The sequence below is a fragment of the Falco rusticolus genome, chromosome 12 (assembly GCF_015220075.1).
Source record: "Falco rusticolus isolate bFalRus1 chromosome 12, bFalRus1.pri, whole genome shotgun sequence".
Lineage (NCBI taxonomy): Eukaryota > Metazoa > Chordata > Aves > Falconiformes > Falconidae > Falco > Falco rusticolus.
Window position 1 is genome coordinate 865084 of NC_051198.1, and position 24748 is coordinate 889831.

General features: G+C 40.7%; 1 protein-coding gene across 4 annotated transcripts in view; it reads left to right on the forward strand.

Annotated features, from left to right (window-relative positions):
* XRN2 (5'-3' exoribonuclease 2) overlaps positions 1 to 24748 on the forward strand; it is a 52551-nt gene that overhangs the window by 25729 nt on the left and 2074 nt on the right. For 3 of the 4 annotated variants that reach the window (XM_037405481.1, XM_037405482.1, XM_037405484.1), the window contains 9 exons: positions 2081 to 2164; positions 3018 to 3115; positions 3208 to 3287; positions 5154 to 5210; positions 7300 to 7368; positions 7467 to 7601; positions 8992 to 9119; positions 15452 to 15512; positions 21047 to 21188. In XM_037405481.1, coding sequence (XP_037261378.1) covers positions 2081 to 2164; positions 3018 to 3115; positions 3208 to 3287; positions 5154 to 5210; positions 7300 to 7368; positions 7467 to 7601; positions 8992 to 9119; positions 15452 to 15512; positions 21047 to 21188 — 854 coding nt within the window. The remainder of the gene's footprint in view (positions 1 to 2080; positions 2165 to 3017; positions 3116 to 3207; positions 3288 to 5153; positions 5211 to 7299; positions 7369 to 7466; positions 7602 to 8991; positions 9120 to 15451; positions 15513 to 21046; positions 21189 to 24748) is intronic. The other variant, XM_037405483.1, reaches the window with a different exon arrangement.

Below are 24748 nucleotides of genomic sequence, written 5' to 3' on the forward strand. Positions count from 1 at the left end.
AGCAGCCATGACCATGCTGGAGCAGGGGGTGGGGGCTAGGTGATCTCCAGAGGTTCCTGCTGACATCAGCAGTTCTGTGATTTCCCTCCCTGGCCTGCCGCAAGGCAGCTCACCAATGCTTTGAAATAGCCACAGTTAGACACACAAGTGTCTTACTCAGGACAGTGTTCCAAAATCAAAGAGAATATTCCTAGGTATTATGAGCAGTGTTGCATAACAAGTTTTCTCTCTGTAAATTAAAGCTCTTACTTATCCCTGTGGTAATTCTGGCAACTTTCCTTAGTCCTTTTGTCCAGTTTCAAGTCCATAGTTTCAAGCAGTAATGTTTTAAGTAGCTCCCGCATGCTTTCAGCAGCCTGCAAAGTTATTTTTGATTCATTCAATGCTTAATTGCATTATAAACTCTTTGTTCTGGATTAACATCTGGAATTCTCATACTTAAGAGGCGGTTGTGAAACAAATATATTGCAAGCTGGAAGTACAGACTGTCTTGGTTAAAAGCATCTAGTATACCTTGTCCTCTTAATGACATGTTTGAAGGTCTTCCTTTTAGAGATGTGATTATGCTTCTGAAAGCTCAGCATGGATCATTTTTGCAATCTCCTACGTTATGAACACTTTCTGTTTTGTTGTCATTCTACCAGTGTGTTGTGAAGGTGAAAATAAATTGTTTTCCAGGGTAGGCTTATCGCCGTTCCCGTTCACAGGTAGTTATGTTCCAGCTGAAATTCAAACATGGCTGAGGTCTGGTGCTGTCTTTGATAAAGCAGTAGTCAGGGTGTGTGAAGATTATCCTCATACTTACAAGCAGGGACAGTGCAGATTTCTTGTTTGTGAGGTTGATGACAGCAGGCTGTACAGCTCTGCTCCTTGTTATTTTACAGTAGGCTAAATAAAATTCTGACTCAAACTTCTGACATATTTAACAGTTTACTTATGGTTTGTTCCAAACTGATTTTGTTAGGAGAGCATATGAGCTTCTGGTATAATTACACTTCAGGTAGAGTTTTAGGTTGCCTCCTTTCCTTTAGCCCTAGGACAAGGGTATTTGTTTTAATAAAGCCATGTAATGATCTAACTTCTGAAGCAAAAGTGTTTCAGGCAAAGCAACTTTTAGATCAAGAATCTTAAGTCTGTGGAAGTCTCTGTGAATGTTGTACCTTAGTGATAACAAGTGTGTAGGAGATCTGCCTGCCAGTAGAACTGGTACAGGCACAAATATGAAACTCTAAATATTGGTTTAGTAGAAATCCTTTGCTGTCATCTTGGTCAGGAAAAGCTCTAATGTTTTGTGGTAAGGGAGATAAAAACTAAAATAATTACTTTAGGTTGTGACTGATAATAAGGTTGACGGGAGCAAATCTTTGAAGAATTTTCATATTAAATTTTTTAGTGCCTTTTTTGATTTTATAGTAGAAGAAAACATATCCAGGAGCATACCAGGGAAGGCTGTTCTCGGCTTCATTCAGTGTGATCGAGTAGGCTCTGAGCTGTGCTGCTTAGTGAAGGATTTTGATCCTGAGAAGAGCCTCTGTGTTATCTCAGAGTAAAATTAATAGCTGGTATGAATAGTCCCTAATGGATAGTGTCTCTATCACCTCATTGCTGAAATTGGAGTGGTTTCTTCCATTGTTGTCTCTTAATAAATTAATTTGAATAAAGTAGTATTGAGTTCTGTCAGGGGAGTAACTGTAGCAAATGAGACAAATAATGACTGTCTTACTGAGCTCATCTTGGTCCTAAATGAGACAGGTGAGGGTAGAGGTTACTGCTTCCCGGTGCCCGGGACTGGGAGAAGGAGGAGGATGGAGTGGTGCTTGGAGAGAAGCTTCCCTTTTCAACTTGCAGTAGCACTGAACTGTTTTTCCCTAAACATGTAGGCTCAGCCTCTGAAAATGCAGGGTTTTCTTTTCTGTGACTGATGCAACAGTTGTTTCTTGGGTTAGAATCTACCGGACCTTTCCATGCTAGTGTCTTTTGGGTGTGTTGGGGGTTTCTTTTGTTTATTTTTAGTGTGGTTTTGTTTGGGGGGTTTTCTGTTTGTTTCAACAAGTGCTGAAAAAAAGTTTTGTTTTGCTAGGTGTTGCATTATTGCCATTTGTTGATGAGCGACGCCTTAGAGCTGCCCTGGAAGAAGTCTACCCTGACCTCACTCCTGAAGAAAGTAAGAATTGTGATATTTTGTTAACAACTTGTTACTACCTTTGTTTCACCCTAAATGAGCAAGGTATGATAGACATTTGGATGAATTGAACTATGGCAGTCTGTAGCCTGTTCTTCATGGATGGTGCTGGTAATTAGAATGATCCTCCACAGGTTTGTTTTTGTAGCTTCCACTTTTCTTTTACTCAAGTAGATCTTTGTAAGACAACCTGAAAATTAGATGGCAGGTTAATTGTATAAAAAGCTTCTACCAGTATATGCTGCTAAAGTCCTTGTTAGATGAGTATGTGGCAATCAAAAGAATAAACTCTGTTTCCAAGGTTAGAGTTGGTAAAACTTGATAGGTGTATTGGCTGTTCTGACCAGTAGGCTGGCTGTGCCTGGTTATATGTGAAGCCTCAAGTTCAGTTTATATAGGCAAATATATGTGCTACTTTCTCTGTTGTACAAAAATAATAGATGGTTCTTGCAGGTAAACTGCTTGGGCATGGAGCAGCACAAGGGGGTGGTTTCATTTTTCTTTTTTTGGGGTTTTTTTTTGGTTTGTTTTGGTTTGGGTTTTTTTTGCCCAGCCTGTCTGTATTTTCAACATCACTTTCTAAATTCAGCTTTCCTCCCATTAAAGACAAGACTCCCATTTACTGACTGCCAGCTACCCTTGTGACCAGAGACATCCTGTTCTGAGCAGAGACACTGTCTTTCCAACACTCTGAAGGAGGGTTCAGAGCTTTCTCCTAAATCACAATGGAGCTTTCCTTTTGTGGAGATGTCAACAGGACGGTGTGCTGGTCTTCTGTATTCCTTCCTTCCCTCTTTGCTCTGAACTCTTACCCCATTGTCTTCATCTTTTCTAGGCAGAAGAAATAGCCTTGGTGGTGATGTTCTCTTTGTTGGAAAACACCATCCACTTTGTGACTTTATTGTGGAACAGTACAAGACCAAAAATACAGAGGTAGGTTGTATTTGTTCTTAAGGGATTGCGTAAATGGTGAGGGTGGAGGTCTAATAAAGTGCTTCAGCTTAAACATATTTTTTTTTCCGTAGCCAGTGGATATACCCCCAGAGTTGTGCTATGGAATCCAGGGAAAGCTTACACTGAATGAAAATGCCGTTCTTCCAGATCAGTGAGTATGGTTTCTGGAATGGATTGTTTGATGCTAAAGGACATTTCCTTCAGTTATATCTACATTTAAATAAAAATATCTTTGTGCCCACAACGAGAAACTTCAAATTCTCGACAAGGCAGTGTATTTAGTTTTGAGGCTAAACATGCTTTCTGCGAAGTTTCATAGTAGGTGGTGTTATCATCAGCATATGTAAAAATCCAAGAAAGTGAAACTTTTTAATTCTGAAATTGTTTTTTTTTTTATTTCAGATCTAGGCTTTTTTGGCAGCATCAGAAATCTTTAAAGTTCTCTAATGTGTGTGTTTAATTGTTGATGAATTTTTGTCATTTCATCTATGGAAGACTGACTTATGTATTTAGTAGTGTTTGAACTTTACTGATCACTACTACTTTTATTATATAGGTCCTGTTTGCTATTAGTCTTATTCAGTAAGGCCATGTTGTTTTGGCCTCTTTGCTTGTGTTATGAATGTTAATTTAATGCAGTCTGATGTAACTTCCAATAGTGCATGCTGTTTAAAAAAAAAAAAAAAAAAAACAAAAAAAAAAAAACAAACAAACCAAAACTCTGCTTTTTATATGCCAATCTTAATTGCATGAAAGAAAAATCCAGATAGAGATATATTAGTTATATTTTGCTGGTTTCCATTTGGGCTCTAGCACTAAATTTGGGACTGTTACCAGCTACACATACAAAAAATGGTAATATTTTTTGTTTTCTAGATAATGCGTTTAGTTTGAGAAATTATCAGTATCATCTTTGCATTGTAGGATATGCATTCATTTATCTAACCTTGCTTAGAGGCATAAGCAGGTGTTCAGTAACTCATTTGCATTAAATGCACAAACACTCTGATTTTGTTGGATAGATAATGTATCCTAGGTCACACTCACTAATATACATTTCTCTATTCTTGTCATGGCTTGTGGAGAATATGAGCAAGTCAGAGCTGTTCTTGGAGGGAATAGCAATGCAGGAAAAAGAAAACTCTTCTGGCTTTGCCTTCGCTAGATAGGGTGTAAGAAATGGATGGGTTTTTTACCTAGGAAAGTAGTTTGCTAGGAATTCTTTGAAGATGAGCAGGCATTTATATTGCCTCTTCAAAATAAGTCTTACTCTGCTAAAAAGGTTTGGATCAAATCCAGCCAACATGTGTACGGTTTGTGACCTCTGTGTGTACCATGAGCCTGTGACAGTTGTGCACAGTAGGGTGAACAAAGAAATCTGGGTTTGGATTGATCAGAATAATTTTCTTAAGCATGTTTTTAGTCTGCTTGAATTGAAGGGGTAAAGTTTTCTGGAGGAAGGAAGGAAAGAGTTGAGATGCAAGTGCGTGTCAGCCTATTAAATTTCAATTAGAAAGGAGACTCTTTAGGTGCTGTGTAAAACAGCTGCTAGAATTGTATTCTATTTTACTTAAAAACCTTTTTCTTCCTAGTGAAGCAGGTTTGCATCTTCATGGTGTCTGCATGTATGTTTGCCTTTCTGGTCTTCTCCTGCCCTCTTAGAACCTGTTGACTTGTTATAATCAACACCTAGCAGTACAGGGAGGTGTCCAAGGTGCAGACTAGTCCTAAGTAAATTGGCTGCTGGGCAGTGAGAAGTGTGTGAACCTACTTTTAGACACTAGAGAATCCACACAGATCAGCTGCAAAAGTAATGACATTAAGAAATAAGGATTCAACAATTCCAGTGCTTATAGAAGTATTTGATTTTGGGAAAAGGCAAGTTAATTTTGAAATCCCTTTTACGTGTCACAGGCTTAGCTGACAGAGAAACAGGAGTGGTAGCAACAGAGAAGGTGGAGCAAATGGTGAGAAATATGTTAAATGACATTTTGACAGGGATTTTTCTCTTTACCAGAACAGTGGAGTCTCCTGTTCCAATGCTGCGTGATCTTGCACAAAATTCTGCAGTCAGGTAAGTAAACTGGGTTTTAATGCAATGGTGTGCAAAATGCAGTTTTTATTCTCGTGCTCTGTGGTGTTGATTTTGCAACAGAATCCATCTCAATAAAATTGAAGCTTTTACTTTAAACGTTTCTGGTTTTCTGTGAGAGCTGAATCCAAGCTATTGTGTTGTAACCCAGTGGGCTTAGGTTAGGGTGGTTAGTCAGAGTGTGCATAGTGGCGTGCCGTATGGGGATGTCCGAAATAGTCGCTGCTCAATGCATCAAACCAGGTGTGTTTCATCCCCTCAGAAATACCTGCTGTTGCTTTTCTGCTCACCCTCTGTTGGGGCTTCTGGGTCTTTGGCGAGCAAAGAACATCTACAGAACTTGCAAGCCTTTTAAGTTAAAAAACCCCCAGTGTTAGTGAGCGTGAAACCTCAGAGACAGAATGGCATATTGAATGACAGCCCTGCAGCTCTTGATTTTTGCCTCTTGGATTATGACCCATTTTTATTCCTAGCAATTCCCATAGGATGCCTGAAAATATAAGCTTTGTGTCTTTAAGAAGTAAAGGAGTAATACTAACTTGCCTGAATGTGGTATTTGGGAGAATAATAAGGAACTTCATAATGAATAAAACCAATGCAGAGTTTCCAAGAGTGCATCTTGTGGTCACAGAAGATTTTAATTGCTCTTGCACTTGACAGCAAATTTCTGTAGATCTAGTGTGTTGTATGTCGTTCCCACTTAATTTGGCATGGTATAATAGCTATGTAATGCTTGAGCCTGTAACCTTTCACTTCTTGAGCCACATAAGATACTTGAGACACTGAAAATCACTTGTGATCTGTCTGCATAATTTTTTCCGGCAAGGAGGCATAACTTGCTTCAAGTAGGACAACTATGTACAGGCAGTAAGAAATGCCAAGTTGTGGCTTGTCAGGATACTGTAGAAAGGATGTTCTGAAATGAGGATTTAGTTGCTTTGAGCAATGAGTTAAAGGTAGTTTTTGGCTTTCTGTCTGCCACTGTCAGGAGGTTTGAATTGTTCTACGCTTCTGTCCATTTCTCTGTTGCAAGGATTTTTCTTCCTGTCTTTTGAGATAGTATGAGCAGTCATGGTTTTGCTCTTCAGTTCTTGTGACTTTGGCTGAATTTTCCAAGGGATCATTATTCTCCTTCTTTTGAGTCTCATTCATTCTCTGCTGAAAAACAGATGTGTTTGAGCTGGAAGAGTGGATTATTCTGCTTAGCTGCTTGTTTTTTCTCTTTCTCAGCATCCCAAGCATTTTTCTGTATCATATGGTAGGTAGTGAGAGAACAGGAAGCATTTTGGTGCCATGTACTTCAAACATGTCCCTGGTGGGACCTACCTGAGACCTGGATACTTACAGCAGGGAGTTGGAACTGCTGGGAGTGTGAATTTTTCTGGAGCAAACCCAAACTGCTTTGTAATGCATCATACCAGCAGAAACTAAGCTTTCAGCTGCTTTTTGCTCTATTACTATTTACTATTAGTTTGTCTAATACTAGACAGGTGAAAATGCAAGGTCTGCAAGATGTCACTGAAAATAGGTGTATATCTCTTGTGCTGCATACACACGTACAACTGCATACATTGTATGCATACAGCTGCATACAACTGCAAAGCTGCCTTTCGGGATAAAAACTCCCTGGCCCAGGAAATCCCACTTCTAAGTTGTGTACGCTTTTGAGTAGACTGCATAGCAAGCTGATATCCTGCCTGTCTGTGTCATGGCAGCCTTTGAACTTAATCAAGTACAATCAGTGCTTTGACTAGAGGATTTGTACTCAATCGTCTGCAGAAGATAGTTTCATTACCATACATAGGACTAACTGTTTTCTAGACATTAAACTTTCTTTTGGACTGGCTATTGATACAGGGGAGGAAAAAGGTCACCCTGTGGAAAATAATCAAGACATCCAAGTTCAATATAATCAGTATATCTATATGCAGGGAATACCCATTGCAATTTAAGTCATGGGTTCTTGAATCCTGTCTGCTGTGTACATCACATTTAATAAAGCAGCAATTACTTTTTCACCTTGTTTGTCTGAGTTATCAAGTAAACCTAATCCTCAAATACTTTCTTCTAGTATCTCTTTCAAAGATCCACAATTTGATGAAGACTTTGTTTTCAAGGCTATAGTGTTACCTGGTGCAAAGTAAGTATCATTCGTCAGTTTTCAAATAATTCCATTTTCATTTATTCACCTGAGTATTTGCTCCGAAAAGTATTTCTGGAACTATCTTAATATTAAAGGAAGCCTGCTCCAGTCCTGAAGCCAGGAGACTGGGAAAAAACCAACAATGATGGCAGACCTTGGAGACCACAGCTTGGCTTTAACAGAGACAGAAAACCAGTTCATTTAGACCAGTCGGCATTTAGAACTTTAAGGTAAGACTGGAGGCGTTGTTACTGACTGCCTTCCTGAAATGACTCTAGTCTTTTATTGCTTTTTAAATTAAGAAAGAAAAAAAAAAAAAAAAAAGGAAACAAAGGGGTAGAGATTGGCTGTCAGAGATTAGGTGCTGGTGTTCCATGCTGGAAACTTTTGCATGTGATATTTACATTCAGTGTTGATGAAAACTGTATATTACAATAATTTCGGGGTAATGTCTTGCATTCTTCTTGATGTGGGGGGTGGGTGTGGGTGAGGTGTTTCTACTAAATATTTCTAACTAGCTTTCCTGCTGTTTTGGGTTTTTTAAACTTGTTTGGTGTATACTCACTTGAAGTACAGAAGGTACAATGAGAATATTACACACAAGTAATAATTAAAACAGATTCCTGTCTTTATAACAGTCTTATGCTTTTAAAAATGAAGTTTTAAAAACTGTTGTTTGAGGCATGTGTAGCACCAGACAATCTGGTTGTTGCTTTTCAAGGCATTGCCACAGTTGTTATTTATTAATTCTCTGAAAGTCCAAGTAACTTTCTCAGGTGCTGCAGTGTAGTATGAGAATGCTTCTGAGCACAGGATGAGAGAATGAGCTGGGGTTATGTATTACAGATAAAATTAAATGTTTTTCTTTACTGGGGGGTGCAAGGAGCCTTATGTTTTTCGGAGCCAGAAAAGAGAATGGTTTAAAGGAGACTGTAATACCAGCGTATAAAATTAAACTCCATGAGCAACTGAACATGAGTGTCTCTTTAGGAAGGGAAAATACCTTCTTCATCTTACTGCTCTGGAGGAGCTGTAAGGAGAAAAAGCTACACCCTTGCCCCCATTCATGTGTTGGAAAGCATAATTGTTCCAGTGCTGCACTTGTGAACCATCATCTGTTCTTCCATGGCATAGTTATAAAAAAAAGTATAGCTGTGTTACTGATCACATATGATGTCTCATTAAATTGCTGTCCAGGGTGGCAGACACCACAAGCAGCAAGTCTTAATGCAAATGTAGTTCTGCACAAGAAAAAAACAGCAAAAAGCTGGCAGACATTTACACACCAATATTTGCAAATCCTGCATCTCTATCAACTCTCACTTCTTTGGGAATGTGAAGTTTTAAGCGGTTTGCAGGAAGTATGTGTATTTCTGCTTATTGTGGCTTGCTATAGAAACCAGAAATTTTTCTGGGACCAGCTCACAAAGCATGTGCTTTCTTTGTGGTGTGCCTGGGACCCTGATCTGGAAGCGAGTCACTGCATCGTGCTTGTGCACATCTCCACTGATGCACTGGAGAGAGCTGGGGCATTTGGTGGGCTGGGTAGCAGCTGTGCTGTAAGATGACATTCATAAAAACATCCTATTATTTTTCCTTTCCATTTCTTACACATAATAGCCATACGATGCCAAGGGAAAGAGGGATGCCAGGAATGTATGCCAATGCAGTACCTCTCGGAACTTATGGGAACCCGTATGCCAGGCCACTTCTGAGTGGGCAGCAGCAGATTCCTAAACTGTTGTCAAGTAAGTTAGTTCTGCTTTCTGCATTTCGGAGCTTGAAAAATACTACAGTTTTGTTTTGGTCTGTTGCACTGTTACAAATAAAAAACAAAGACAGATTCAGGCATCTATCTGCATCAACCTTGTGTTGCTTTTTTCTATTGCTCTTCCTTTATGGAACTACTGTAGTGAAATGTACTAAAATGTAATTTTAAATCCCACGTAAATGTAAGTGGGATCCCATTTTGAATACTGTGCCCGGTAGCACTTTGTCTACTAAGGTGTCCTAATGTCTGCTATCCAGAATGTATTCAGTATGTGGCTAAATCTCAACACCACCAGTATCAACAGACATAGAAGAAGCTTGGTACTTTGTGTCTGAAGAGAACAATGAGAGGAGGATGCTGCCCACAGAAAATATTTAATGCACAAGGCATGGTGGCAGATCAGCAGAGATTGTAAGACTGACAGAAGAGCTGTGGTGTTGAGATGCCAGACTGAACCGAAATTGCCATTTCACAGTCCTGTATTGGCTTCTCCTGCCTGCAGCAGGTGTTGCAACTTCTGACAGGAGGTGGAGGGCAGGGATGCCACTGCTGTTGGCTTGGTGAACAAGTGGGTCAGTGGAAGTGGGTAAGGTAAATACTGTGTGACCCAAAGTGGAGTTCTTCATCCTGGGAAGGAATTACGTGTGCGAATGGCTCCCAAAAAGAGCGCTAGTTCGGAGTTCTGTCTCTTCACCTGTGATCAGGAGCTATGTTTCTGTAACGGTGGGATTGAGACAGGAGAAGACTTGGCTAAACTGCCTAAAAAAGTGCTTTAAAGGAGGAAGTTCTCACTGTTCACCTGAATTCTTGCAATATTGTATTTATGCAAGTGTTTGAAGTTTAAACAGCTGACACAGATAAAGTTTGAATAACATTTTGTCACATATAGAAGACCAGATTACTACATAGTGAGGCTGTCAGCCTTTGTATATATGACTTGTATTTCTGCTGCCCATGAAACAGTAAATAATTTTGATGGGCACTCTGAGTTAAACATCTTGTCCAGTCCCAAGCAGGTGAAGTGTAGTTGAGTAGTGAGTGCAGAAGCCTCCTTGTGTGAGGAATCAGATTGGTTTAAGTGGAGAGATGGATCGAATATGAGAGCTTGGAGCTATTAACTTTGATTAAAGGAAAACAAGTGTTTTTTTTTAAACAAACAAGAAGTGTAGTCTAAAAAGAAGAGTGTGGGAAATGGGAAGGCAGCACTACCAGACAGGTATTGCATTTTTGCATGAATCTCCAAAAAGAGAAAGTCTGTGTGGTTTTGGAGAAAGTATTCATGACCCCACTAGTCCCTATACTGCTGTTCGCGTCTTCTGAAGCTCAAGTCTTGACATGTTGTGGAAAATACTTCAAAGCGGTTTCCTCACATGGAGCTGATCTTGCTGGTTAGGTACTTAAAAAGCTGTCATCCTCATGGCACCTGAGCACCTTGTGTTGTGTGGCAAGCACTTCACATGCAAATATGCCCCAATGTCATCATTTTTTCAGATTGAGGAGGCTTGAATCCACCGATTGATACGAAATCTCAGTCCATCTATTGGCCTCAGAAAAAACGTCTGGTGGCTTTCTTTCATGCATTCCTTCTTCCCCTCATCTGCCTCTTCCTCACCCTCAAATTGCCTCAGGCATCCCTAGTTGCTGTTCTGCAGTTGTGCCGGGCAAATCTGAAAGCAGGGTGGGTTTTTTGGTTTTGATGGTGATTTGGGATTTTTTTCCCTTTCGTTGTGCCACTTTCCTTGATGCTGCTTTCTTTCCCCATTAGGTAGAGGTTGATCCTGTGCTGTTTGTGCAGCAAAAAGAGATGCCAGGTCAACCTGCTGGTCCCTCCAGCCACCGTTGTGGTGCGGTTGCCTCATGCGCCACCGGCAGTCATCGTACAAAGGCTTTTTCACAAAGCAAGGGGTTGTGCGCCTGCTGTTGCTCTCTGGGGCTCTTCATCCCGAAGTAGGGAAGCTGGTTCCTGCCACTCTCTGTTTTCATGGGAGACCACAGTGCAACATGCTGCAAATGTAGTCTTTGTCAGTTAATTTTGTTGTTTCTCCTCCTCTTACACTAATGATGCTAAACTGTCCTAGGACAGAAGTCTTAAACTCTAACTTCTGATTTAAACTGACTACAGTGTCAAGTCTTTACAACTCATTACAGCAGCAGTTGACTTAGTATTTGGAGATTGTCTTTCTTTCAGTGCCTCATTATTTAACCAGGGTGTGAGAACAGTTGGTGTCCCAGTCAGTGGGACGGGCGCAGATTAAAACAGCTTGCTTCCTAGCAGTCCCAGAAATGTATCCTGCTGCCTGGCTGGTGGGTCAGGACCCAGCCCACGCCACCTGCAACTATCAGTGTCAAGTGAACCATGTGCATCTTAACTCCTCTTCTGCCAGGTAGAGTCAGACTTGCTTAAACCCTTGTAAGAGGAATACTTTCAAGTGTCGTGGTCCAAAATTTCTGCTGACTCATTCTGAGATGAGTCTTTCAGACATTCACGCTGAAGGATGCTTTTACAAATCAGACCATACCCCGACACCATAACACATCCTGGATTATGGATTGTGTGGGTCTAGTATTAAGCAAACCTGTGAAGATGAAAGTGTCAGCAGCTTTGCTGTAGGTGGCAGTCCTCTTGTTGAACAGGAACAGTCTGTGTGGACAGTGCATTTGCTCCGATGGAAATCTGTGTTCAGAATTAAGCATGTGGGCCAATGTCACCCAGATGGCATTCTGTCTAGGGGTACCAAAAGGTGTTCCTAGGTCTGACATCACAGCTGTTTTCTTGCCTTTTGCAGTCACCCCCTTCAGTTTAAGCACAAATGTCTGTCAAAGCACAGGTACCTTCAACTAAAAAAACAGAAAGAATGGGAAGGCATATGCAGAGCTTTCTTAACAGGGCAGGTTATCTCTTATGTCAGAGTCACATTCATCAGCTATATATAATTGTGAGAGAGCAGCTATGTGTTGTGGCATGAGCTATATGTTGTGACATAATTGGATTGGGAAGCATCTGGAACCCACGCTTTCCTGAAAAACTAGAGCTGGTGTGGTTAAAATTCCCACATTTTATGGGATTGATGCAGAGCAACTTTTCATTTTGTGTATTATGTTTTTATATGTATGATGAAGTAAAATTAGAAGGGCAATGCGGTCAGCCAGAGTGCTATCTCTTCCTCAAGAGCCTGCTGTGGGTGTTCCTTACTGTTGTTCTCTGATTTGACTTTGATGTGCCAATTTTCAGTTGATGAATAATTGTCTGTGCTGATAACTTGGGGAGTCAAGTGTGGTTTGGCTATACTCTATGAATGGCATATTTGGTCTCTGCAGCACAGGATATCTGATCTATGATTTTCATTTCAGTCAGTAAACTTGTCAATTAGCTGCATTTGAAAAGTGATTTTGATTAGTGCAATCAGTAAACACAAAATCTCATCTTTGATTGCCACGCTGATTAGATAAATTGTTACTTGAGGAGCTGCTAGAGAAGGCAGTTTATTTGGCCTTATAGCTCTAGGAAATGCCTAAGTTTTGAAGACTAAAGAAAATATTAATTGTCATTTCTTCTCCCATTTTGTACCTTTTTGAAGTGTAATTCACTTCTCCAAGCTTTTTCTCTCAAAGATTGCTCTCTGTCAGGGCCACACAAAGGAATAGTAATAAGGTGGCTCTAAATGTTTTATGATGATTTCATTAAACTCTTTCATAAACTGTTCCCTAGAGCTACAAAAAGATGTGGTTACAGCAGGAGAGCAGGGTCCTTTCTTTTTCAGATGGAAAGAAAGTGATTAAATGGGATAGATGTTTTTAACTAGCCCTTAAGCAGGGGCCTGTATGAATGAGAAACACCGTACCAGGGCAAGACCAGCATCATCTCGCAGGGTTTCTCACTAGAGCACCATTTGACCCTGGCAGCAGAATGGAAAATGTGATAATAAACTTCAATTAAAATGTGATGTTCTGACCAGGGAAGGTCAGGGAGGGAGAGACTCTGTTAGTCTGGATAATTGTCTGGATACTTGGGGGTCTTGCCTAGCTCAGCCTGCAGAGAGGAGGAGGGTGGGGGAAACACAGTCATTGTCCTTCCTGGAGTATAGGTGTTTTTCTGGAAGTTTTTGTCACCCAGCAAGCAAAAGGAGAACTGAGCCAAGCCTAGGAGACCTGCAGGTCTGGTTGCAGTGACAGAGCCAAAACCTAGCCCTTGTTCTGGGGATGCTGGGGAAAGAGCTGCTGGAGTTAGTAACTACAGATAGAAGGGGTTTTGTGCGTCTGAAAACATTTGTAGCAGAACTCAGTTCTTCTGTATTGCATGTGGTACTGGTATTTGTGCAACTTTAAATTATTAGAAATAAAGTAGTCTTAGGATATTTTTTGATTTAAAATAGTGACATTCTTTACCAAATGTGCGTGTTTGGTTTTTTTAGCAATATCATCTTTGTACTTTCTAATTTTTCAGCTTCAGTTTAATGTTGTCTTAATCACTTGTTGCCCTCAAAGTTAACTGAAGACAGCAATATGGGCCTGGGTTTTCTTGTGTTGCACTAATCTTGTATTCAAAAGCAAACGGAGCATCACTTGAAGCAGCATGTTAGTACAGCCTGTTTATGTATGTAAAAGTCCTGGTCATTCGCAGGCTGAGCAGTAAGAGTGCCACGTGTCCGTCTTTAGTCCTTGTGATGCTTTAGACTGGTTTGGTTACCGTATATAGGAAATGACCAATTATATCTGCTGATGAACATCACCTGGTAACGGGGTGTGTGTGTATGAAAAGAGAGGTGTATGGATGGGTTGGGGTGTGTGTATACATGTAATGTTTAATAAAGAAGTGAAATACAGCATGTACCCCTGAGCTGGGTGGGCTGGATTAGCTCTGCCCGGAGGAGGCCCAGGCAGAAACAGGGGAGCTGCTGGGGATCAGAATTTATTTCCCCTGACAAAATGGTGTTATCATCAATGGGCGCTGCCCGCGCCCTCCCCTGTGCGCTCAAGTGCTGCCGTGAATGGTTTCTGTCCAGGTCAGATCATTACAGCCTGCAGACAATCCAGCCACAGTTAGGAGAGGCACAGATTTTTCCTCTGTCCATTTTTTTTTTTTTTTTTACACACACACCCACACCCCTTTTTCTTTCAAATTATTGAGAGCTTTAGTGTACTTGAATACTGGCAGTTTAACAGGGCATTACTGTCCCATCGCAGTACATCCATTAGACAACTTCTGGAACCAGCTGTCGAAATTAGGTCACACTTAAACACCATTGAAAATAATCAAAGGTGTCACTGAAACTGAAGCTTTTGATTGATGCACAATCTGAGTGTTGTGGACTGACTGGGGAGCTATTGATTAGCTGTTTCTTTTATCCTGTTTACCGACCAGTTTATTTAGAAGAACAACAACCGTTTAATTGCATGTCCTGTTAAAGCAATGTTGTTACTGCTGCATCTTTGTAAAGAGTTAGTTTGGGTAGAACAAACAATTGAAAAGTGGGTGGTCTTTTTATCCACTGCGGCTTCTTCTAACTGCAGTGCTAGGTCTGTGGCCAAGTTTTTACCCAAAAAGGTTTAATTCAGTCTGGTTACATTATCAGAGAGATCAGTAATAGATTTTTATTACTATGTTATTGTTGTCTAGGTTAATTTTTAAATATATTTTTGTTATCTTTAAATATATCCTAAATAGAACTCTCTCTCTCTTCCCCACACCCCCTGTATATATGTGTGTATTAAACACGAATAAAGTGGAACTGTTCACTTCATTACATGCTCGTTCTTTTAGTTTGCTTTATAGAATAACTTAGCCTAGTCAGAGGAAAACTTGCACATATTTTGAGTCTTCAATACTTGTTGCTCACAGACACGGGGTGTTGTGATGATGACACAGCTGTACGTGTGTCTGTAAAAGTATCTATATTTTTTCATATACTGTAGAGGTGAAATGTAAACATTAAATGAAGTCTCCAGCTGTTACGGTAACAGATACAGGTTTGCATTTTTAAAAATTCAAGAGAAGATACCTGTGAAGTGTCCCAAGCACTAACAAATGCTAGTTCTAGCAGTTAAAATTCATTCTTACTAGACATAGTAAAAAAAAAAACCAAAATAATTGCCTTAATACTAAATTTGCACTGATGGACACAAGAGCTTTATGGAAATCAGCAGTAGTAACCAATGACTTGGTGAAATGTCTTTGTTAGTATATCCAGTTTGAGCTTTTCTGTTTGACTTCTTAAAACATGTTCTCAGGCACATGTAAGAATAAGTGGAGCGCAGTTCTTTAAGTATACTTGCTCTTTTTTTGTTGTAACATTTTGTTTTACCCTCTAGATCTTAGACCCCAGGAGTCTTGGCGAGGTCCTACACCCTTGTTTCAACAGACACCGCAAAGGTAAGGCAGGAGGGATTGAAATTTTGTAAAAGACAGCCAGGAGGATGTACTTCGTTCTGCCAGGCTTCACAAGTTGTTTTTTTTTTCCCCTTTTTGTTCTGAACTTTGTTGTTTAAATTTTTCAGAATCATGCTGTACAGCAGGGTTTTTAAAGTTAATTAATGTCCATGATTTATTTACATTTTGTGAGTACACTATGTGGTGTTCATCCTCTAAAAGGCTCAAGTACTGTGTATTAAAAAAAAAGAAGGCAAAAACACTTCCCATTAAAACTCGGACTTCAAAATTAACTTTACTGTTGGTGCTTTGGTACCGTTCTTGGTTCTTTGGCCTTTATCTTATTGAAGCTTTTGAGATACTATGAAATTGAACACAGAGAGCTTAAAACTGCATTAGATTTTGGACAGGCTAAACAAATTTCTTTTTAGGAGGGCTGTGGAGCTTAATGAGGCATAACTAATGGTGTTCCACTTTTATCATTTCTGTGCCGCAACCGCAGCATTAGTACAGACTAGCCATTGATTCTTGCTACAAACCTCTTGAAGTCCTAATCAGCTTCTTTGGTACAAGTTTTTCAGGCCTGACAAGCCTATTGTAGGGCAGTGTCACTGTAGGTCAGTAGTTATTAGTTGCCACTGAAAACAGTTTCTTTAACTACTTAAGACTGAACTGAATTAAATGCAGAAGGGACTCAGGGAAGGATTATGGAATCTGCAGTCCAATAAGTGCCATCGAATAGAAGGAATGTGACATGGTTTGATAATAAGGGATGTTTTACATGCGTTCCTTCATTGATAGGTTGTATGTCCTTAAGTCAGATGGACTTTATAAACTCCAGTGTACCTGTGAAATCCATGAATAATTATATTTATTTATATTTATGGAGGAATGAGAGCGTATGTGAGATCTTTGAAGTTTCTGCTGAGGCACAGGTTTTTTTGTGTGTGTGGTTTTATTTGCAAATGTTAACCATTGAAAATATGAGCTTCAGGAGAATTTATTGAGCTCTCCACAATCACGCTTTCCATGGCAACCATTTTGATCCCTATTGAAATAATTCCAGGTCCCTTGTCCTGTGCCAGTCAATGTGGAATATTGCATTATAAATGAATCTTGCATTAAAAACTTCAGTTTTACTTTGTCCATGGGAGTTCCTATTCCCACACCTTAATTAAATCAAAGTTATTTAGTACCATTTGATGAAATACTGCTGCAGGTCTGTAACTTGTTGCTACTTTTACAACACTATACTTCTGTCATTTTACCAGCCTGTTAGTTTTTGCAGAGTGGAAGGGTTTCTCAATTCACATATAAATAATCCGTCTGCCAGGAGTTCTGGTTGTTTCTCACTTGAAATACACGTTTTTGTTACCATTGTAATAATTGACTGTCTCTCTAATCAGAATCCCATCATAAGGTTACTGTGTTTGGTTTGTGCTAATATTTTTAGAAGTGACAGCACGCTGCCCAAGTACTTCAGAGCTTTTTTTTCAGATAGACAGTGTTTGTGATTGGATCTGCTAACCTGTCCAGTGTGCCCCTAGTGCTGCAGTATCGACCTCACCATTCACTGCCCAAACCTGAGGAAACTGGGGTCCCCTGAGGTGACTTGAAATTGAAGATGTATCATCATCATCTAGAAAATAAGCTTTAGAGAAGCTCGAAGAATGCTGTTGTAGCTTTCAAGTGACAACAGTGTATTTACAATGCTTTTCCTCCCTGGTGGTGCGTTGTTATACCTCTGGTTTGTGAAAATCACTAAACCACCAGCTTCAGTGTTGAGGATAAGTAATTTTGCCATGTTCTTGGGAGTTGTTTGGTTTGAGAAACAAATCAAACATGCTTAGGGCTGGTGTGGAGTTAGTTGTCATACAGAGATAAACATGGAAACTTAAGCAGAAGTTTAAACAGAAATACAAAGATAGGTAGGTTTAGTGCAGGAAAAAACGACTGAACCTGTTGAAAGGAACCTGCCCGAGAGGTCTTCATTTTCCCAGTCAGTTCCCTGGGAGCTGCCTGTTCCCCATACTGCTGCTGCGGCTGTCCCCACTTGCTGCTGCAGCTCCAGGTGCTCCAGGAGCCACAAGGTGCCACAGGGGAGAGCAGTGAGGAATTTCTGTTCTCTGCCACCCCCGCTCCTGGGAAGAAAGTAATTGAGGGACAGGTCAGCCATTGCTCCAGCCTTTTCAGATGAAGTGGGTTGGCAGGAGGCTACAATATCCTTGATTTGCGACACCAAGAAAGGGAGAAAGCAAGGAGCCCTGTCTCTGCTAGGAAAGCTTCGACCCTTTGTGCTAGTGCAGGGATTGAGTATTGTAGTGGGGGCTACACTAGCACTTGCCTCACAGGCCTGGGTGGAAGAAAACCTGACATTGTAAAGCTGCTTCTTCGTAATCCAGATGATCTTGTTTCCTGCGTAAGATTTCTTACTTTTAAATGTAGCGATGCAATTCAGTGTGCAGCAAGTAAAATAAAATGGGTGAGTTGCCATTGAACAGGACCCCTTTCAGCATGTCCTGTTCAGGCCCTGGTCTGACTGGGCTGCGTTACTGGAGATCGCAGATTATTTCATGCTCTTGCCTTCAGTGCTGGTGATCTGATATGTTTCAGGGGAGACAGATGTAGATACATGCTACATGTTTTTCTGGCTGATGGAAATTTGTAATCTCGTTAAGCAGATCCTTTTGCTTAACCTGCTCATAAAAGAGATTTCCAAAGATGCTTCAGGCTGGGAAACGGAAACTTTTTACTGCATAAATTTTCCTGGCATGTTAGTTTTAGTCATAAGTTGACATAACTCTGGGTAGTGTGCACCTGAGTAACTCTGCCAGGGTGAACTCGTGCAATATTCCAAGTGGTGCAGTTCTTCCTTCATTACCCGTGAGTCACAGCTTTGCTGCGTACAAATCTCCACCTTCAGGTAATTTGAATCACCAATTAATACATTGGCTAGATAAACATGAAGTCAAGTGCTGTGAGGACTATGATTTCTGATTTCTGTTTACCAGATGATAATCTAAAATTTTGGTTTTTAAAAACAGTACATAGTTCTGTGAATTAAGAACAGCAAAGAGATGTAAGCTGCTTTTCTGGCTTTAAGACTGGAAGATACATTGCAGGTTTGTTTAGGGGTTTGGTGTTTTGTTTTTTTTTCTTTTCCTACTGGGTTTATCCTCTAGAGTATGTAGTTGTTCTGACTTGAAAATCACCAACTTCACTCTTTCAGATGGCCTCGAAGCAAAAATGCCCCAACAAAGCAGTGTTATTTGTTTACTTGTTAAACTATCCCAGCTTTTCAGTAAGCAGCACTTTACCAAGTAAAGTTTACACTCTGTGCAAAATACATATGAATGCAGAATTTACATCAAACTTTCCCGTTCCAGGCATGTAGCAAGTGTTGGCCTGTGATCATCAGTCACTGAGGGTATTGGTCACAAGCATGTTGGCAAAGTTGTAGAGACAGAGTGACTGTTGATGAAAGCCCTAGACCTCTCTGGGTAATTCCCTGTAGCTTTCCTTAAGGCTGAGCAGTGTATTCTTCCTGGAGAGTCTGCTGGTTTCTGGGAATAGTGGAGAGGGGGTAGTTAGTAGTCAATATACTTAACCAAAAGGAGGATCATACTTAGAATACTGATTTTGAGTTTTTGGTCCCTGCAAGTGTAGTGTGCTATTAACTTTAAATAGTTAATTTTTTATAATAATAGCAATAATAGTATTGCTCCCCCTAATGAATGATTCGGATAAAATTGTTCATTTCTAGACATACCTCTAAAGCTAAAAATAAAACCACACAGTTTGGTACCTCTTAACTTTTGTGCATTTTCATTTTTACTACATGTATTGCACATTGTATTTACCAATTGCCTATTTATCAAGTAAGACTCATACTTTTATAAATGGGAACCAAGTTATTTCTTTTCTGGAGATGGCAGGAATTTATTTTGCCTTTCTAAAATTCAGGGAGGTCTGAATCTGACTAGGTAGAGCAGCTGTCTTGCAGGCTTTAGTGTGAAACTAAAAGCAATTTGCATCCAAAACCAGAAAGCCTTCACATCCAGAATGCCTATTTTCATTCATTTTAATCTTACGTTTACCTGTCTTGATTCCAACTTTGCCTCTGTCCCAGCTGCTGAAACGTGTGTTTAAAAGCCCTTCCTCTCCTGGCATCTCTTCTTCAGATGTTCAAAACTCAGTTTGCCCAACACTGTACAGCTGGCTGTGAATCTTCCCTCAGTCACGAGTGTCATACCCTCCTCGCTGAAGTGCATGTGCGTTTGAAAGACTGTATCAGCCCCTGGGTAGGGTTGCTCCTCCAAGGTGGAGGTCCCGCCAATTTAATCTGGCAAATCTAGGCAGAGGCTCTTGGAAGATGTATACTGAGTAACTTTCAGTTCAGTGGTGCAGCAGGTAAATATGAAATGCAGTGCTCGTGCTCTCTGTGATTCCCAGCAGGCTGGCCGCACACTGTTCAACTGACTTTCTTAAACAGGGATCAGAAAAGATTAACTGTCTCAACTATCCAGTGGTTTTCCTTTGCAACAGTGGATCGTACTGCAAAACATAACTGCTATGAATTCTGTAAGGAACTGTACCCTTACCTGTGCTCAGCTTTAAAGACTGTATCATGGCTATATCATTTTTCTAAATATTTCTAATCAAACAATGATTTGATGTATCATACCTGTTGCTTTATAATTGCAATGTTAAAATAGGTACTTGAAGGCAATTAAAACATTTCTTGCCGTTAGTAATCTAGGATGGCAAACTAGGTTATAATGGATGTTGAATTTGCGTTCCCATATAAACTGTACACCAAATGTCAGTCAGTCCATGCCAATTAGTGCTTATGTTGCTAGGTCACCGTGGTCAATTGAAAACGGCATCAATAGAACTTGAAAAGGTTTCTTCCCGATCAGACCTTCTGACATATTGAGCAGAATAATGGATGGGAAAAAGCAGCCAAGGCCCCTACCCTAGATTCAGAATACTCGCAGTAAGAATTCATTTGCAACCTGCAATTAACTAGAAAGAATGGACTCCCAGAAAGAGTCTGGACATTTAGAAAAGAAAGCCTCATTCTCCTGTATCGCACATGTTTACTCTTTGGATGGTGTGTTACGTTTAAACCCCAGATATCACCAAGTTAGCTAATCTATGTTCAAGATCAGGCAGATGAATTGGCAAATTTGCCCCTAAAATAAAAGAATCCTTCCAAGGAATGTGAAAAATCTCTGACCTGTAAAATTGAATTTGCTGCTTGTGGTAGTACCTGGTTCTGTGGCTGTGATAAGGAAGCAGTAAGCAAATGTGGCCTTTTGGTAGGGGAATCTTGGAAGATATTCCCCCTTCCCCGATTCACCTCTAATGACTTGGCAACCTGCAGTACCACTGCAGGCATAGCTGGATGTGGCGGTGTTTAGCTCTGAGACAAATCAAATCATTTAGCACACGAGACTGTAGAAACTTGGATTTTGTGGTGTGAAACTCTCTGTAGGAGCGAAGTTCACGCTGCACTGTGTTTCTTCTTTACACAGAACTGCTGGGGCTGCTCCTCTGCTTGCGTGGAACCGTATGCTACAATCCCAAAATCAGTACCAGCCAAGTCAGTACCAGGGGCTGGGCGGACCAATGAGTTACCCACAGAGACCTGAAGATCGGATGGACAGGGGAAGACAGGTATAAACACATTGCCCCGTTTTGCATGTCCTGTTCTCCTCCTGAGTAAAGCTTCCTTTATGTGTGGCTGTGGAGAGTGAATGCGGCATAGGTAGGCATTCCCAAGCTGGTTTTAGCCCAGGAGCTGTGTCGTCAGTGAAAGCACAGACAGGTAGGTAAGCTTGCCAGCCTTGTCCAGCCCCTCTATATGTACCCCTGGCCAGTGCCCTGACTGTTCTTCATTAACAGTAGATCGAACATGCTGCCAAGTCACACGCTTCTTGCAGCCTGAGAAAACATAATCTGAAGGCAAGTATTTCAGCCAGAGTCCTCCCCTTCTGTAAGGAAATCTATGAGCTACGAATCTTGGGGATAGAAAGGTTTCTCTCCAGTATGTTTAAAATGTAGATTCTTACGACTTCATTAATTTTTGCCTTCGAACGTTTATTGGCTTACTCTTAACTGAAAAGCCACTTGGGCACAAGTGTTAGATTCTGGTAGCCAGAGAAATAAAATATGTCTGTGAAAGAACACCTGAAAATAGCTTTGTTGCAGTTAAATGAAAAGTGAGTGTGATAGGAGAACCTCATAAAAAATTATAGCTGACTTTGTCATCAGTTTATGAAAATGCCACATAAGGAAAATGCTTCTTGAAAGCAGCAGGTGATTTTGCATGTGTGGTTTTTGTGTATGTGTGTGCCCAGTAAAAATAGAATCTGCATAAATTCTTGTACTAGAAATCTGACTATTGCTGCGACAATGCTCTGTACTAGTTTAATATAAATACCTGAAATTTATTTAAAACTTTTAAGTTCTGTTGCTATTCTGGTAAGTCAGAACTATTCCTCAGCTGTGGGAAGGCTACTGACCAGTAATGGGGAAGAGGAGGAAAAGCACGTGGCTGCTTGGTAACAGCACTATTTCCCAATCCTTTATATGGAAACTAAGGCATGGACTGTTTGAAATTTGCCTTCTGCTGGGACCTGATTCAGCTACCTCTCATCAACGTGCCTCAGACGAGTTACTTCTTAGTGTATGCTCTTACTTTTTCTTTTCTTCTTCCCAGTCTGCCCATCTCCCCAGTATGCAAACATTTGTGTCACACAGTACAGGACCAACACAGTCAAATTTGGTGGTTTATTTCCGGGACTGGTTTTCCACGCTACTGGCAGCATGTAGTCATTTTCACATAGGTATAAATTCAGTCCTGCAGCGTGCATATTGGGTAATAGCCCAGTATCCTTTTTTATACAGTAGGGACTGCAAGTACAATCCATTTAAATTGTCATGTCATACAGCGTATGAGGAATTCTTCTTAGAGCATTTTTACCACTTCTCTGGTTCTTTGTCTGCCTTATGTTTTGCTTTTCTGTTCTGGTTGGGAGACTCTGGTAGCGCTATCTATCACAACCACTTTTGCACCATGACATTACGGTGTAGGGGTTTTGAGGCAGCTAATACAATAAAAACATGTACTGTCAAGCTGAGTTTGTAAGGGAAGAGCCTTTGGCCTTTGCCGGGGAAGGTTTTTGCAGAGTGCCGTGTGTTTCTCTGTCTGGTGCAGCTTGTCAGGACCAAAGCCCAGCAGAAGCAGCCTGTGAGCTGCTAATACCGCTCTCAGCATTGTCTGCCAGCGGCAGGATTACATGGTGCTGCTGAAAAGATCTATAGCCAGCAAGCAGCCTGCCCCAACGCTCCCAACTCTTAAACTCTTGTTCAGCTGAACCCTTGTTAGCAGCGGTGAGATTCCCTTCTCCCCCCTGACTCCTACCCTGAAGCATTTTTAGTGCAGGGGAGGCTTTTAGGACTGGAGTAGGAATTCTTCGGCTCATTCAGTTGCCATACTGGTGTTGCAGCGAGGAACAAGGGAAAAAGAGGGGCATGTATACCACTGTGCACTCTTGCTCCAAGTATAGTGGGACAGCATTACTAGTACAAATGCTTCCAGGACTGGTTTTGGCTATAAGCAAAACTAGACAGCATGGGTTATGATCACATTAGGCTTAATGGTGGGGTATGAATCGTGGCTGTGCTGCCCAACTAGTCCCCGGTGTGGGAGTTTAAGTATATTTCAAATTTGGATGAGGTTTATCAGTAGGATTGGTTCTCAGAAATCTTTCATTTTATGTTACATGGGTTTACCCAAAACCCCGGAGACAAAGGAGTAAATGCATAGTTGCGCTAATCCGTAACAGGGGCTGCTGTAGTACTGTAGAAAGATTGGTAGAGGATTTTGATGCTGGTGGAGTCTGGGTGGTATTTAATTAGGGCTGGAAAATAGATGCTTGAAAAAAGTCTGTCTGCTACGCCATACTTCACGCTACACTTCATCCTGAGTAGCATAGGTGGGTATATTTGCAAAACGAATTGGAGCTTCAACTAGTTCATTCCTGACCTTAAATCTCCATGTGTAACAGCTACAGCTGGGACGGCAAAGGTGAATGGGAAGTGTCTTCAGAAACATTTGTGCTGGGGGCTCGGGGAGGGCAGCCCCTGTTAGCGCACATTTGGAAAGCTGTCTGGTGGCTGAGCATCACAGACATCTGCAGCCTGGCAGGGACAGAAAACCTCTGCCCTCGCAGCGCTCCAGCTGTTTGCCAGCTGAATGATTAAACAGGATGCATATTTGGTAATGCTCCAGTCTTGCCCAAAACGTAATTCACCTGTCACTAGCACAGGAGGTGTCTGCTGGGTCATGAAAGGAAGTTAAAACTGGGCGGTGACAAGGGTTTTATTTGTATTCATGTACGCAGCAGTTATTAAGGGCAAATCTTTCAGGTCAAGTTTGCTTCCTTAAAAAAATCCCGTTTGGGTAGTGTTGCTTTCCAGCTGCTTTTATCTCCTTTTAAATTTTTGTTGCCTCTTTTTGTCTTTTTTTTTTTTTTTTTTAGATTTTATTTTGGTTATTTTAAAATTTACTTTCAGATGTCATTAGTTCCTCAGGGCTGACAACACTGGAGTAAAATTAGAAGCTACCTTAAAGGGTTTAGGGTGCAAAACCAATAATTGAATCTAGCGTTGCTGCCTGTAAATTTCAAAGCTTTAAAGCCTTGAAAAGGGATTCAAGTGGAAGTGGTGACACACAGCAGCATAAATAATTATCTTTGGTCCCTTTCACCTCTGAATTCTTTTTTTACAGCGTACAGAACATGGTCTGAAGAGGTTAATAAATGCGCTGCTACAAAGTGCTTACAAAATTAATGCGACTGCCATGGATATGGCCTGCTCTGTGGTAGCGGGTGTGTGTTGGTGTCTTCCAGCAGTTGCAGAAAACTAAAGAATAAACTTGTTGGTGTTGTGCAGGGGTTTAATGTTTTTATTTTAGTTTGCAGTAATACACAACTGAATGTCCAGATAAATGTCTTGTGCAGCTCTTACGAGACCTCTAAATTACACTCCTGTACAGGATGGGTGCTGTTTGTTATGTAAGGGGAAGGATTTTTTCAAAGGATATAGTCAACTTGTTTCCTTTTTTAATTGATTACAACTACACCGGAAAACAAACATAAAACCTTCCTGATTGTGGAAACAGTGTATTCTGCAGGTCTGTTTTGGAGCCCCTTAAAACCAGCTAATCAGTT